Source organism: Ascoidea rubescens (genome assembly GCF_001661345.1).
Source record: "Ascoidea rubescens DSM 1968 unplaced genomic scaffold ASCRUscaffold_11, whole genome shotgun sequence".
Lineage (NCBI taxonomy): Eukaryota > Fungi > Ascomycota > Saccharomycetes > Ascoideales > Ascoideaceae > Ascoidea > Ascoidea rubescens.
The window spans coordinates 374,779-388,971 of NW_017962923.1; the positions used below are offsets into that span (position 1 = coordinate 374,779).

The 14,193-nt window shown below is 31.7% G+C and overlaps 7 protein-coding genes across 7 annotated transcripts; 3 read left to right on the plus strand and 4 right to left on the minus strand.

The window, feature by feature from the left end:
* Positions 1-34: 34 nt before the first annotated feature.
* TRM5 (tRNA (guanine) methyltransferase) lies at positions 35-1,519 on the minus strand (the record flags this gene model as incomplete). Its single annotated transcript, XM_020190736.1, has 2 exons — positions 35-1,208; positions 1,281-1,519. The coding sequence occupies 2 exons, from the start codon at positions 1,517-1,519 to the stop codon at positions 35-37; spliced, it is 1,413 nt and encodes a 470-aa protein (XP_020045962.1).
* Positions 1,397-3,196, plus strand: RRP4 (exosome non-catalytic core subunit RRP4). Its single transcript, XM_020193694.1, has one exon. The coding sequence runs from the start codon at positions 1,633-1,635 to the stop codon at positions 2,905-2,907; it is 1,275 nt and encodes a 424-aa protein (XP_020045963.1). The 5' UTR covers positions 1,397-1,632; the 3' UTR covers positions 2,908-3,196.
* A 187-nt stretch (positions 3,197-3,383) lies between these two features.
* APL6 (AP-3 complex subunit beta) lies at positions 3,384-6,407 on the minus strand. Its single transcript, XM_020189243.1, has one exon. It carries the CDS (start codon positions 6,377-6,379, stop codon positions 3,608-3,610), a length of 2,772 nt encoding a protein of 923 aa, XP_020045964.1. The 5' UTR covers positions 6,380-6,407; the 3' UTR covers positions 3,384-3,607.
* Positions 6,408-6,844: 437 nt separating this feature from the next.
* On the plus strand, positions 6,845-8,237 carry ASCRUDRAFT_77005 (uncharacterized protein). The gene has a single exon (XM_020193695.1). The coding sequence runs from the start codon at positions 6,910-6,912 to the stop codon at positions 8,155-8,157; it is 1,248 nt and encodes a 415-aa protein (XP_020045965.1). The 5' UTR covers positions 6,845-6,909; the 3' UTR covers positions 8,158-8,237.
* Positions 8,238-8,364: 127 nt separating this feature from the next.
* On the minus strand, positions 8,365-9,540 carry ASCRUDRAFT_110496 (uncharacterized protein). The gene has a single exon (XM_020188742.1). The coding sequence runs from the start codon at positions 9,243-9,245 to the stop codon at positions 8,571-8,573; it is 675 nt and encodes a 224-aa protein (XP_020045966.1). The 5' UTR covers positions 9,246-9,540; the 3' UTR covers positions 8,365-8,570.
* Positions 9,541-9,855: 315 nt separating this feature from the next.
* Positions 9,856-13,554, plus strand: BUB1 (protein kinase BUB1; the record flags this gene model as incomplete). Its single annotated transcript, XM_020190737.1, has 4 exons — positions 9,856-10,861; positions 11,486-11,788; positions 11,957-12,163; positions 12,299-13,554. The coding sequence occupies 4 exons, from the start codon at positions 9,856-9,858 to the stop codon at positions 13,552-13,554; spliced, it is 2,772 nt and encodes a 923-aa protein (XP_020045967.1).
* Positions 13,555-13,673: 119 nt separating this feature from the next.
* On the minus strand, positions 13,674-13,955 carry ASCRUDRAFT_19880 (phosphatase YCH1; the record flags this gene model as incomplete). The annotated part of the gene is made up of 1 exon (XM_020189608.1): positions 13,674-13,955. A coding segment is annotated over one exon (282 nt), but the record flags the coding sequence as incomplete, so codon positions are not given.
* Positions 13,956-14,193: the final 238 nt, after the last annotated feature.

Here is a 14,193-nt window from a genome sequence, read left to right on the forward strand (position 1 = left end):
TAATGGTTTAAAACAGTAAAATACAGTAATTACATCAGGAGTTGAAATGCTTTTTGAAAGCTACACATTCAGGTAGCAAAAAAGACACACAAAACATTGGTTTAGTTGGTGCGACTTTTCTTACCAAATGAAACTTTGCATCAATTTTTTTGCAATTTAAAAGATTTATAATTTTGAGATAAATTCTTTGCTGCAATTCTTCAATTGATGGTTCAGGCTTTTCAGAGGGAGAGAATTTTTCAAAGCAGTAAACATGGATATAAGGTAACTTGAAAGAAGCGTCAGATTGAATTAATTTTTGGTAATTGATATCTGAGTAGCAGCCAATAAAGGATGGTAAGAATTCAAGTGCAGAATCAGGCAAATTCATTATAAAATGAGAATAAAAATTTGGGATTTTTAATTTGATAGTTTCCAAATGAGATATTTCTCCATCGTTTTTTTTTTGTTTTTTATTTCTAATCTCTTTTTTTACAATGATTGTATTATCGAAATGTTTTGATAAAAACACAATTAAATTTTGAGTGCAATTTTTTATGAAATCGTTACCATCGAGATTATAACATTGGACAAATTTTTCTGTTTTATTTAATTTATTGTTGATTTTTAAATATTTGAAACTTTCAGGATTCAAATCGTTGGCCAAAACAACGCATTTTTTTTTAGCAGCAGGTATAGCAAAGGGACCAACGCCAGCCATAACATCACAAATCAATTGATTAGGCTGAAACAAGTTAATCAATCTATCATGTTCAGTATGTAGTCTAGAGTTCCAATAAACTTTTTCAAAGTTGAATCTGAAAATACAGTTTGATTCTTTTTGTTCAACATCAAAGTTGTTTTCTCCTGCAATGATTTCCATTGGAAAAGTTCTGAATTTTGTTTCTATTGAGTTTGTTTTTGTAACAACAGTTTTTATAGCTTTAGTTTTATCCAAGATAACTTGGCCAATCAAGTTTTTATAAGGTAAGTATTCTTCTTTGAGGTTCATATGAGCAATATGACCTGTTGTAGTGAACGATGATGGAGGATTTTCTTCATTTTGTATGGGTAGGATTGCATTTAAAATCTCATCAGTTTTCCAAAAGGAATAATCCAATTTTAAGGTGTATGGAAACAATAATGTTTGATTGGCAGTTAAATAGTGAAATATTTCAGTAGAAACTTGAGACTTCAATTCATGAAGATTTGTGGTTTTAATATCATTTCTTAATAGACAGACCTTATCAAAGACATTGCCATTTGTCTCGATGTGGAAATTGGGATTGTTAATTTGGTACTTGGTTAAAAGCTCTTTTATGTTAGGCACTTTGACTAGATTTGGCACAGATCTGACTCCTAGCAACACATCCTTATGGTTCTTAATAAAGTCGTTGATGAGCTTGGGATCTTCAAAATACAAAGCAACTAGTGGGACTTCCTTGTAAAAGAAAGAACGATCTAGGTGTCTCATGTTTTTGTTCACAGGAGGAAGATAGGTTTCGCTCAAGGACAGTTCATGAGGAGCAGAGGTTGTCATTTGAGCAATTGAAACAATAGAGGACATAAACGTAGACCTGGAGTTCAGTCGATGCCAAACAAGTTTTGTATTCCTGAACAAACACAGTGATATTATCTCCTTTCGAAAAGCGAATGAGCTCAACATCAAAGCAAAACTGGGCTATTTCTGATTGTGATGCCCATTTTTGTGATGTCCTCGTTATGCTGAAAATTTTCGTGCCGTTCCACTGCTACGGTTGGAGCTCGCAGAAGTGTTGGGGAGCAGAAGAAGAAACAGCAGGAGAAGCAGGAAAAGCAGGAGAAGCAGGAGAAGCACCAGCAGAAGCAACAATGGAAGTGCTAACAGTATCAAAGCCCATACAGAACAGAGAAGACTTTGATTCGGATTCAGATTCGGATTTGGATCTAGATTTTGCCAGCCCCCAAAAACAGTCTCTTCAAAACTCAGTGGTAACTCCTGGAGAATTGGTAACCTCAGATCCAATGTTGATGAGAGGCCATGGAACATATTCTGTTGGCAATAAAACTTACTCTTCAGTTGCAGGTACCATCTCCAGAGTTAATAAGTTGCTATCAGTGATTCCTCTAAAGTCTAGGTTTCGACCAGAAACTGGAGATCATATCGTTGGAAGAATAACAGAGGTGGGAAACAAAAGATGGAAAGTCGATATTGGTGGCGAACAGAATGCTATTCTATTACTAGGCTCAGTCAATTTGCCTGGAGGTATCCTCAGGAGAAAATCCCAAAATGACGAGCTTACTATGAGAAATTTTTTAAAAGAAGGCGATTTATTGAATTGTGAAGTGCAGATGCTCTACAATGATGGTGCTGCTGGTTTACATACACGATCACTAAAGTATGGTAAATTGAGAAATGGATTGTTGGTATTAGTTCCAAGTTATTTAATTGTCAGAACTAAAAACCATAGCTTTGATTTGCCCGGAAATGTCAGCATTATACTAGGTGTGAATGGATTCGTTTGGTTATACAAGACTCCATTGAAAACTTCGTTATCTTCTTCCAGCACTTTAAAAAATACAAATCTAAACAAATTCCAAACGATGCTAAATAGTGACTCTTCTAATTATACTCCTGGCTCAACATCGGTTTCAATTACAAGATTGGAAGAAGAATCAACCTGGGAAATATACTCTGATAAAAATGATCCAAATATCTCCAATAATGTCAGACTAAATATAGTCAGATACAAAAATTGCTTGAAGTGCTTATCGCATTGCGAAATTGGAATAACTAAATCAAGAATTGAACATGTTTATGATATCAGTTTGGAATATGAAAATTCTGGAAACTTAATTGAAATAGAAGTTATGGAACGAATAGGCAAGGATGTTTTAAATGGCGAGAAAATGAGAGGTGTAAACACTAGCAAGATGATGAGTTTATAGGACTATATACATTGGAATCTAGAAAGTTTATGATGAATTTATCTAGTTCTTTCCCTGTATACGATAGTTTTTGTTTTTTGTTTTTTTTGTTTTAAAGAAACAAAAACAAAAAAAAACCATAAACTGTTTACCAATATTTTTAGTCATTAACGATACGGTTGTTGCATTGAGACTTATAAATGATTATTGAAAAATAATCCTAAAATTCAGGTACGATAAAGGCTCATGATTTTTTAAAACATTCTTATGGGTTTTAGAATCAAAAGTGAAAAGTTTTATTCAAATTGAAAATAGGTCTTTCATTTTTTTTTATTTTACTCCAAGTTTTTTAAAAGAGTCCTTTAAAAGTATATCTGTAAAAAAAAAAGTTTAGTACTTTGTATAATAAACTTAATTTTATTTTATTTTTCATTCTATTTAAAGTTAATTGAAGTTAAATTAAAATGAATAACTCAACAAAGCCTAATTTATTAAAGCTGATCATTAGGTAGATTTGACATACTATATTTACTAAAGCGATAGTCCAACTTTGAATCTCTCCATCAACAACATCGACTTTAAAAAAAGAGTTAAAGGTAAACGTTTCCCATCTTTAGTCTCGATTGCCAAATGATTCAAGTTGATTAACTGCAAATGTAAACTTTCAATCTATAATATCATCAAAAGGTGTAATTCCGACCTTAGGGTAAATCTATGGGATTTATTTTAACATTTTTTCCTTCTCATCAACTTCTTCATCTGCCTGATAAATAATTTGAGAATATTGGTCATTTCCGTTATTATAACTTTTTTGATTATCATTCTTGCTATCTCCGATATCATTTTCAGCATCGTCTTCGCTATCGTCTTCACTATCATCTTCACTATCATCAGTATCGACTTCATACTCATCATACTCAGCTTCGCTACTATCATCATCTTCAGTTTCCTCAAAATGTTTGTGTTCGGAGTTGAAATCTTCGATTATTTTTTCATCATTTTCGGCAAAAAATTCATCTAATGTTTGAATTTTATATTTATTTCTAAGTTGTTCATCTTTAATTTGAAGAGTATCTCTAGTGTTTGTTTGAATACCATTACTAGACAAGTTATTGCCAAAATTTTGGCGAGTATCTTTGTATTGAATTTGGTTGGTTTGGGTTTGAATAGATTTATCGGTATTAGGTTGACGTATTGATGGATCTGGCAATGTTTTTTGATCAGCCCATGGGGGAACAGATAAATACAGAAATAGAATGTTTTCTCTTTGACTACTATTATGACCATCATTATTATTATTATCACTATCACTATCATTATCATTATCATTATCATTGTCATTGTCATTATCATTATCATTAACATTGATACTGATTTTTGTTCTATTTGTGGAAATTTTTGAAATCGGTTTTTTCACTTGCAATAATAAAGTAGCAATTTCATTTCTATCATCATTTTCTAATAAGATTTTATTAAATAATCTTGTTCTATCTCTTATATCATAATTATCATCATATTTACATAGTTGAATTAAATATAAATAGTTTTGATAAACAGGATTATTAATTCTTGGATAATTTTCAATTGAATCAACTTGATTAACTTTTTTATATAAATCATAATCATAGGACAAGAATTTAGAAGCTAATAATAAAATTTGATATCTTACTCTAAAGGATTTTTCCTTTTTAAAATTTTTAATTAAAATTCTTAAAAAATTGGGTAGAATCTTTGGGATTAAAGGAATAAATTCCCCAATTAACCAAATGATACTTGATTTTGCTTTAGAATTTAGTTTTTGATTTTCAAGATTATCGGCTTCTTTGTCTGGGGTATCAGTTTCGTTTGCAAAATCTGAATCTGGAATTGAATCTTGAGGTTTTTTTTGATCTTGAGTGTCATTAAAAAAGGATTCATAATCATTTAAAATAATTTTTGATAATTGTACAACAGTTTTGATATTATTATGGGGATCTTTTTGAATAAAAGATCTGACAACATTAAGACATTCATTTAGGATTCTTTGTTTGCTGATTGATTTTTTTGAATTAATTTGTTTTAGTAACCAATTTAGAATAGTTGGGGAGTAGTCGATTGATAAATTAGTTAATTGAGCAATTTTTCCAAAGGAGATGACAGAATAGTTGGCGACAATTTTATTTTTTGAAAATAGAGCATAATATTTTAATTCTTTTATGATTTGTAAAACATTTGAATCGTCGATTAAAGATATCAAAATGTCTAATTTTATTTTTGATAATTTTGGGGGGTCATTTGGTAATAAATAAAAATGGTTTAAATAATTTTTAAAGATTGAAATATTTTGAGAGTTGATAAGATTAGAAGAAATTAAATTTATGGAATAGATAATTTTGTAAATTAGTAATTTAATTTCTCGTGCTAATAAGTTTGATTTTAATAGTTTTATTAGGGATTGATTTAATTTATAAGATGAAAAATCCAAAGGAGAAGATAGGGATAATATTGCTCTAGTTATTGATAGGATGACAGCATCATTTCTTGAGTAAAATAAGAATTGCAATGAATTTAAAAACAATAGTAAATCATGATCATCATATTGGGTTGTATAGTCAATTGAATTGAAAGAAAGAGAATTTGAAAACGAGTTTGAAATTGAAAATTCAGGTAGGGGGGAAATCATTGAATTATCTCTTAAAGATATAATTTTTGGTCTCTTAAGGAAAAACCTTGAATAATTAGTTAAAGTTTGAATTAAAATAGCTTGAGTCCATTCGTCGAATTGATTTAAATTATTTATATAAAAGTGGAAATTTTTATGGATTAACTTAAAATTATTGGGACAAACTTTATTAAAAGTCAAAATTGAAGAATTTAAGACCGAAATATGGGAATCGTTTAATAGAGTGGATAAAAAGGATAATAAATTTTTTTTCTCCAAGATTGATGAAGAGTTGAAGTTATTGAATAGATTTGAGATTGCAATTGAGCAAGATTTCCGAACATTGGGAGATAAATCATTGATTGAGTTTTTGATAGATAAGATGATTATGGGGATAATTGCCTGGATTTTAATGTTTGATAAGGTTCTTAAGGATAAAGACCTTATATTGGGATCATTGTTAGACAAATCCTTTTGGATAGAGTTGATGGACAATAGAGTTGTGTTTGGTTGCAAATCGGCGAATCTTAACAAGTAGATATAGATCAATTTTTTGATTTTGATATTGGGAGAAGTGATATTCTTAATGACATCAGGAAAGAAGGATAGTAGAAGATCGTTTGTGTTGGAAGTGGTTGAGTTGTTATTTGAATTGGACATTAGAGAGAACAAGCATTTTAAACCAATCAATTTATCTCTCTCTAAAGGCGAATTCAAGAACTTTGATATTTGCTTTGGACGTAGATGAGAAGGAGTTTCTACCAACTTTGAGGATGCAGCAGCAGCAGTCTCAAAGGTCAAGTCTCTGGCAGACTCAAGCATGGAGGTTATCCTGGAAATAGAATCGGCCATTGGAGAAGAAGAGCAGCAAAGGAAAGAGTGCCTCACAAACAGCAGCTCCAGCAAAAACAAATCCATCAGATGAAGTGGCTTCTCCCGTTGCCTTTGGAGGCAAGCACCGGGACTTCGACCGGAATGCAATCGGCATCCAGACGTATGTTCAAATACGGCCATCCCCTCGTAATACCAATGATATCCGGTTATGATAAACGGTACAGTTGTTTTGGCGCACATTCCGGTTGAAAAACCGGCCGCGGTGTCCCGTCAGATAATAAACACGGGGCAGTTCGGCCGGCGTGTAGAAGCATGCATGTCTAGAATTGTTCAGCAGAATTTGTCATATGTCCTTTAAGCACTTCATTTGAATAAATTTTTTCAGTAATTAGCAAGTCAGTAATATATAAACAGCTCCGATTCCATGATGGTGAAAATATTTTTTTTTTGATTTTGTTTGAATGACTATATATCATATACACTGTTTGCTGAACTAGATTGATTTATTTTTAACTTTACCGATAGCAACTAATGAACCATTGAGCACAATGCAGGCTAATACCGTAGATACTGTGTGTCAACCTATTTACCAAGGCAATTCACAATTGGGATTACATAGCTCTTACATGATATCTCCAGACAGCTCCAACACAACATTTCTTGAATTGTTATTGCAGCATTATGAGGTTGATTATGGCTATAAGAAACCAGGTGGTTATCGCTGCAATCACTGTCCAAATCCTCACACATTTTCATCCTTGTTTCATATTATAAAGCATTTTGATCTTATCAATGCTAAAAGACCCTTTAAATGTAAGGTTCAAACGTGCTATGCTTCAGTACTAGGTTTTACAACAAATAAGAGTTGCGCGAAACATTATAAAAACAAGCATATTGGATTAATTAAAAAAATCGGCTCCACACCAACTGCAATCAACGACAGTCATTATAATTACCACTTGTTTGATGAAAATATCGATTTTGTTCATCGTTTTAATAACAATTTTTCGTATATTGATTTTTATCGAAAACAAGATGGATTTAATTATGTCGATTATGATAAATATTCCGTTTCGCATGCGAATGCTAGTATCACACCTCCTGTCAATGAAATCCAGCAATTGCCACGTATAGTTGAATCATCAAGAAGTGTTTCTGTTCAACCTCAAGTCTTTTCACAAAACCAACGTGCAGCAGAAACCGGCCAGGCAAGTCATTCTCAGCTCCAAAACTATTCCCAACAACAATTACCATTATCAATGCCATCCTCGACTTCTTTAGCTCAGTACCCACAACCTTTACAATCCAATGCATCACAGCAATTCTATCCACGTCGATTATCTACTTCTAATTTGTTGATCCCAGTTTTACCAAATAACCAAAGCAATTCAAATTTGGCCCAATTAAACTCCAACATTAATCACCCCTCGAATCACAACCAATTGTATACACATTCAAATCAAACTAGTGGTTTGACTGCTTCTTCTCATAACAATCAACCATTTATATTACAATCATCAAACAATAGCATTGCTAACATTAACAATATTGGCAATATTAATATGAGTTCGAATAATCTACTTCAATCCAATCTTCCAAATCGTTCTAATTCTGGTTATGTCAATTATACAAACTATTCCAATTATTCCAATCATTCCAATCGTGTAAATAGATCTGCTCATATGCAAAATTCAAATGTTACGAATAACTATTCCGGCCCTACTTTGCCAGGTTTTCATGAGCTTTGCAGAAATATTAATTTTAATCCCAATTCCAATTCTAATCCTATTGGATGATAAAGCAAAAAATGAAAATAAAAAAAACAAAAAAAAGTCAGGTGTTATTTTTTTCTATATTATATTTGAATCAAAAAAAAAAAAGTTACTTTTGTTTATTACATGAATAAATTTTTTTAATCCGAAAGTTTTTTTCTCCAGTTATCAATTATTGATTTCTAATTTCTAATTTCTAATTTTTCTTAAAAAAATTATATTAAAATCAATGTATTATATTTTGTTGCATATTTAATAATTAATAATTAATATATATTATAATTAGCGGGTTCAATTCCAAGAATGGCATCCAATCTATTCCTACCAAGAGCATAATTGCGTAGAATCGTTTGGGTCGTAAAAAACAAAATAGCTGTTCTTATATTCTATTAGAATAACTTCATGACAATAAAGCCCTGCAATGGACGTGGAATGCCTCAGGGCTCTGGAAGATAACCAACCAATGGACTTGGGGGCAATACTCCTTTAGCTGTTTTGACCACTATAAGCAGCTGGCGATAGCTGAAATTCAAACTGTATTTTGCAGGTTTGCAAATGGACAACAATGTTTTTCTTGGGGAGAACTTAACTAAATCTGAAAAGTTACTCATCGCCACACCAGGACAGGCAATAGCTGACAATCTGATATGGTGGAGTTTCAAAAGGGTGAAGATTAAAGCTGGAAATCCAACCAGACACAAGTAGAATTGCTGAGCATAGAAAAGAGCGTGTTGATGGAAGTTAGGGCATTGAGTCACAGTCGTCTGTCGAGAATTGGATCGACAGCCCCAAGCCCATGAGATTGAGTATTGGGATTGAAATTGGGATTGTTCTGATAGTGCGACCAGATATAAAGGAAAACACGATCTCGAGCTCCCAGAACAAAATGCAAATAGCCTACACGTAACCACAGTCGTTATGTCTCTAAGATATCCACTTTCCAAGGGCATGGTGTCGTCCTGTTTCTGCAGATCGCTGAAGCCGACAATCTTTAAATTAAGTGCGCCCAACAGAGCCCAATGTGGAACCTTCCAAATTATCGGGACAAACACACGCATAACAATGCGAATCGCACTGCAGAAAGACGCACAAAGCGTTGGTTTTTCCAACATCACTTTGCAACAGCTCTTTGCTGGTGTTGGTTTTTTATTGTGTCAATAGCACAAAGCATGCCGCCGCTGTCTCAGCACAACTTCTGGTTTTGGAGCCACTTTATTCCCAACAATTGCACAATGCTCCTACGACCCCTTTCCCTGAACCTGTAGACCATAGACTGACGGTCGTACTCTAAAGCAATCATTCGACAGAACAGAACTGGAGCCCAAAACCAGAAGTCTGGGTCTCAATAGCAGCGCAATGCAAGAGGTTGTACAAGTCTGGGCAGCTTCTTTTGAAAACAAACAAATCCCTGCAAAATTCTACTTTTGAATAGTGCAAACCATAAATCTGGAAATGTTGGGAGAATCAAGAACCCTTTTGCAACAAAATCTTTGACAAACTTAATCTTGTGTTTGAATACATGCGCCTGCAACCGCGTTCTATTACGTTACTCTCGGATATAGTTTTGGATACTTGAAAACCGGTCTCACTGCTCGATGCTGTCGGTCGTAGCACGTGTGGGCTGCTCTGTTTACTTTTGATGTTTTTGTTTCTTCACAACACAAAGATTATCATCACCAGAAATCAAAAACATCCTCTATCTAACAAATATCCTTCTTTAAAATGGCTCAATTGCTAAACAAAAAAGATAGAACAACTGAAAAGCCAACCAGTTTCAATTCTATAGAAGATGAAAAAGAAAACATACAGCCTATACTTCAAGGGAGATCTGTCGCTGCTCTATCAAACACTTTCAAAAGAGCTAAAAACTACGACCAATTTCATTCTTCAATAATCAACGATAAGTTGAAGTTCGAGAATAATTTATCCAACGCAGATCTACTAGATGATCCAATTCAGCCTTATCTTGATTACTTGGACTGGTTTCAACAAACTTTTCCACAAGGCCCAACTCTAAATAATGGTTACATTGACTTCTTGGAAAAATCAATTCGCAAATTTCAATCAAATTCAACTTATAAATTTTACCATAATGATCCAAGATATTTGAAATTTTGGTTAATTTATTTGAAATACACTGATAATCCCTTCCTTGTCTTTAAATTTTTATACAAAAATAAAATCGCTTTAAATCTATCTCTATATTATGAGTTTTTTGCCAACTACTTGGAATCAACACACTCCTATTTAAACTCTTTGAAAATTTACTTGAAAGGAATTCAAAATAATGCAAGACCCATAAAGAGACTAATATCAAACTACTACCAATTTCTCTCAAGAAATAGATTCATACTAAACACCAATTTAAACATCTCTTTTCAATCCCATGATATCTCAAATATTGATATCGATAACGATATTAAAATAATTAATCTACCTGAAACTCAACCTCCATCTACAAATATTGGCTTATATGATCACAATTCAACAACTGATCAAATCGGAATTCTACCTTCTATTAACCCAACCATAAACAAAAATAAAAAAAAAATATCAATCTTCACAGAACTATCCTCTAATGAAGAAAATAATAACAATAATAGTCACAATAATACTAATAATAACTCTTTTTTAGATTCTTTATCAAAAAATTTAACAAATTGGAACGACATTGGCACAATCGCTCAAAATCGAAAAGAAAATTACATATCTCCAACTTCATGGGATGGTGTAATTTTAAAACAATTGCCAGTTCCCAATTTCAACCTTTCTAACAACATAAATAATGCTTTTCCAGACACATTTAATAACGTCATCCCCGATGCTCTAAACAATAACACCAGAACAAAAATTCCTATTTTTCGAGATGATGATACTCAATCTTCACAAAAACATGTTTATTCTGTTGTTAATCTTTCAAAAAAAAAATCCGAAACTCTTGATATGAATTTAAACCTACTAACCAACCCAAACGGTTCAAAAGATGAATTATGTTTAATTGAAATCTATGCTTTAATGAAAGGCTTTAATCATATAATTTCAAATCAAAATAATCAAAATAATCAAAATAATCAAAATAATCAACATAATGAAATTGAAATCGAAATTGATACTGAAACCAATGATAAAATTGATAATAAAACTAATGAAAATAACATAATCAACTTTAAAAATGAAAAAAATCAACATAAATCCACAACTCACAACACAAAAATTAATGAAAATAATTACAAAAATCCTTTAAATAACAATTTATTTAATATTAGCGAAGAAAATATTGCCGAAGAAAATATTGTCGAAGAAAATAACGAAAAGACCATTGTTTCAATTTCAAATCAGCATTCAATTCCAGCTCTAAAAAGACCATTTGACCAAATTTCTAACGATAAACTGGATTCAAATCCATTAAATAAAACAAATGAAGAAACCGTTTCAAGTACCCCAAAAAAATTAAAAATTTCCAATAATTATCATAAACCTCAAGTACATACTGAATTAATTGGATATAATGATGAGGTTCAAATAGATAAATCTACTTTAAAAAATAAAAAACATCAATCATCTGGAATCATTAAAAAACCACAATCTCCAACACAAACAATCTTCACCAAAAAAGCATCTGAAGAAGTACTATTTATGTTTAATCAAAAGTTTGGTTCCGAAGAAAAAGATAATCAAGACAAGAATGAAAACTTAGATGAATTCACTGATTACACAAAAACACAATTATCAAAAATCAGTTCATTTGGTGATAGTCAAGAAATTACTGATTTTAAAAATCTGGCAATATCAGAGAAAAAAAACGCAATAAATCCAGAAAAAGAAAATAATTTTAAAACTCAAGAAAAAAACCCTAAAGTTGATATAAAATTTGATGAAAATGAATTGGGTATTCATATAACAACTACAACCAAACAGCCTCTTAAATCAATCACTGATGACAAAACCTCTAGTATATTTGATGACAAACTAAACAGTTCTCCATTTATAACAAATCCATTAAATTTTAGCTCCAAAGAAAAAATTGAGTGTTTAAGTTTAAATAGTAAACCTAAAAATGGAATTCAAACAACAGATAATATCAAGAGTGAGAATAAATTGATAAAAAACCAGGAAGAAAATTTTGAAGTGCAAGCAGAAAATTCTAAACTAGAGACCATTGAAGATTTGAAAATCGAAATAATTGATCCCTTTAACGAGAAATTCAAACAAGAAATTATTAATAATAATATTTTACCTTTGTTAAATTCATACAAAAATTTTTATAGATATTCTAAAGATGAATCAGTAAATATGTCAGAAAATTTTGAAAAGGCGTTTGCAAATGCTAATATTTCAAATATTAAAAAATCGGTTCCATTGGCAAAAAGTGATGAAATCTTTTGCATTCGAAGAAAAATTGGAGAAGGTGGATATGCCAAAGTTTATTTATCAGAAACATCTAAGGGTGAATTTCGGGCTATAAAATTAGAAAAGCCAGCGAATATGTGGGAATATTATATTTTAAATCAAATTAAAGAGAGGTTTTTGAAAATATCGAATGATAAAAACTTGTGTGTTTCAAACTCTGTAATTAATGTTGATTCATTGCATTATTTTGAAGACGAGTCTTATCTTATTTTGGATTATTGTAATCAAGGCACAATTCTTGATATAATTAATTTTTTTAAAGAAAAATCTAAAATGAATAATAATCAAAGTGTGAATGTTGGGATAAGTGAAAAACTATGTATATTTTTTACAATCCATCTTTTAAGAATTGTTGAGAATTTACATGAGATTGGAATAATTCATGGAGATTTGAAATCTGATAATTGTTTACTAAATTTTGAAAAATTAGAAAACAATGAATTAAAGAATTGGAATCCCAAGTTTGATAGAAATGGAGAAGATAACTGGAAATTCAAAGGAATTAAATTAATTGATTTTGGTAGAGCAATTGATGTTGAATTATATAAAGAAAAAAAAAGTGGAAGCAAAAAAATAAGATTTAAGACCAGCAACAAGAGATTTGATAACTTAGGTGGTCAAGATTGCCCACAATTAAGAGAAGATGAAGTGTGGTCATATGAAATTGACTATTTTGGGTTGGCAAGTATAATTTATTCAATGTTATTTGGAGAGTATATCAAGATTGAAAGGATTGATAATAATGGAATAAACCGATACAAATTGGCTAGTAAATTTAAACGATATTGGAAAACTGAGTTGTGGGAACCATTGTTTGATTTTTTATTAAATTGCTATGACGAGAAAGCTGATGATTGCACATTACCTAAAACAGGCAAGCTAAAGAAGTTTAGAGAAATGTTTGAAGATTGGTTGGAGATCAACTATAATGATGGCGAGGTTTTAAAAAATATTATATGGGATATTGAAACAACATTAAGTGAACAGAATTTCAAGAAAAAGTATAGCTAGTTTTGTATCATATCAACCAAATTTGGATCATTTCCATACTTTTTATAAAATTTTCTAAAACCACCTTTGAGAACCCAAACATTTAATAATTTCTGGTCCAACCTTTGCAAGCCTTCCTTGTCCAACGATCTCAAAAATGCCAAAGCAGTTGAAGGACCTCTTTGTTGAGAATAAGAGCAATGAAACACTATATTTTGAATGTTTTCATTGATCGACCTTTCATAGATACTGTCTAGCATAGTTTGGTTTAGTGTATAGTAAGGCATGTTAAACGAACCTTTTATCTTGCCAATGGAGTAATCGTCCTCCCTCACATCGATGATCATAAAGGGGGCTTTCTTTTCAACAAGCCAAACGCGTAGAGTCTCAGGCTCAAGAAACCTCAAATCAGAGAAGCAAAACTCTCTTCGAGCAGCAAAGGAAAACATTTGGGTTGGAATCTGGTGGATTGGAGTTTGTGGAATCAGAATCTGATTAATTTGCTAACGCAGAGAGAAGAATAGAAGAAGCGCCACCAAATCCGCAGACGTGTCGTTACTCCAATACAAAACAAAGCTGTGTTACTATCTACGGTTATAAAGTGCTCTGAAGTCCAAATGCTCCATTTCCACACACTAAAGGCCCACATCTGGAGAGAAA

Coding starts and splice junctions, on each gene's coding strand:
- APL6 (XM_020189243.1), bottom strand. CDS start 6,379: ATGGCCGATTCTATTTCCAGGATAACCTCCATGCTTGAGTCTGCCAGA.
- ASCRUDRAFT_110496 (XM_020188742.1), bottom strand. CDS start 9,245: ATGTTGGAAAAACCAACGCTTTGTGCGTCTTTCTGCAGTGCGATTCGC.
- ASCRUDRAFT_77005 (XM_020193695.1), top strand. CDS start 6,910: ATGCAGGCTAATACCGTAGATACTGTGTGTCAACCTATTTACCAAGGC.
- RRP4 (XM_020193694.1), top strand. CDS start 1,633: ATGAGCTCAACATCAAAGCAAAACTGGGCTATTTCTGATTGTGATGCC.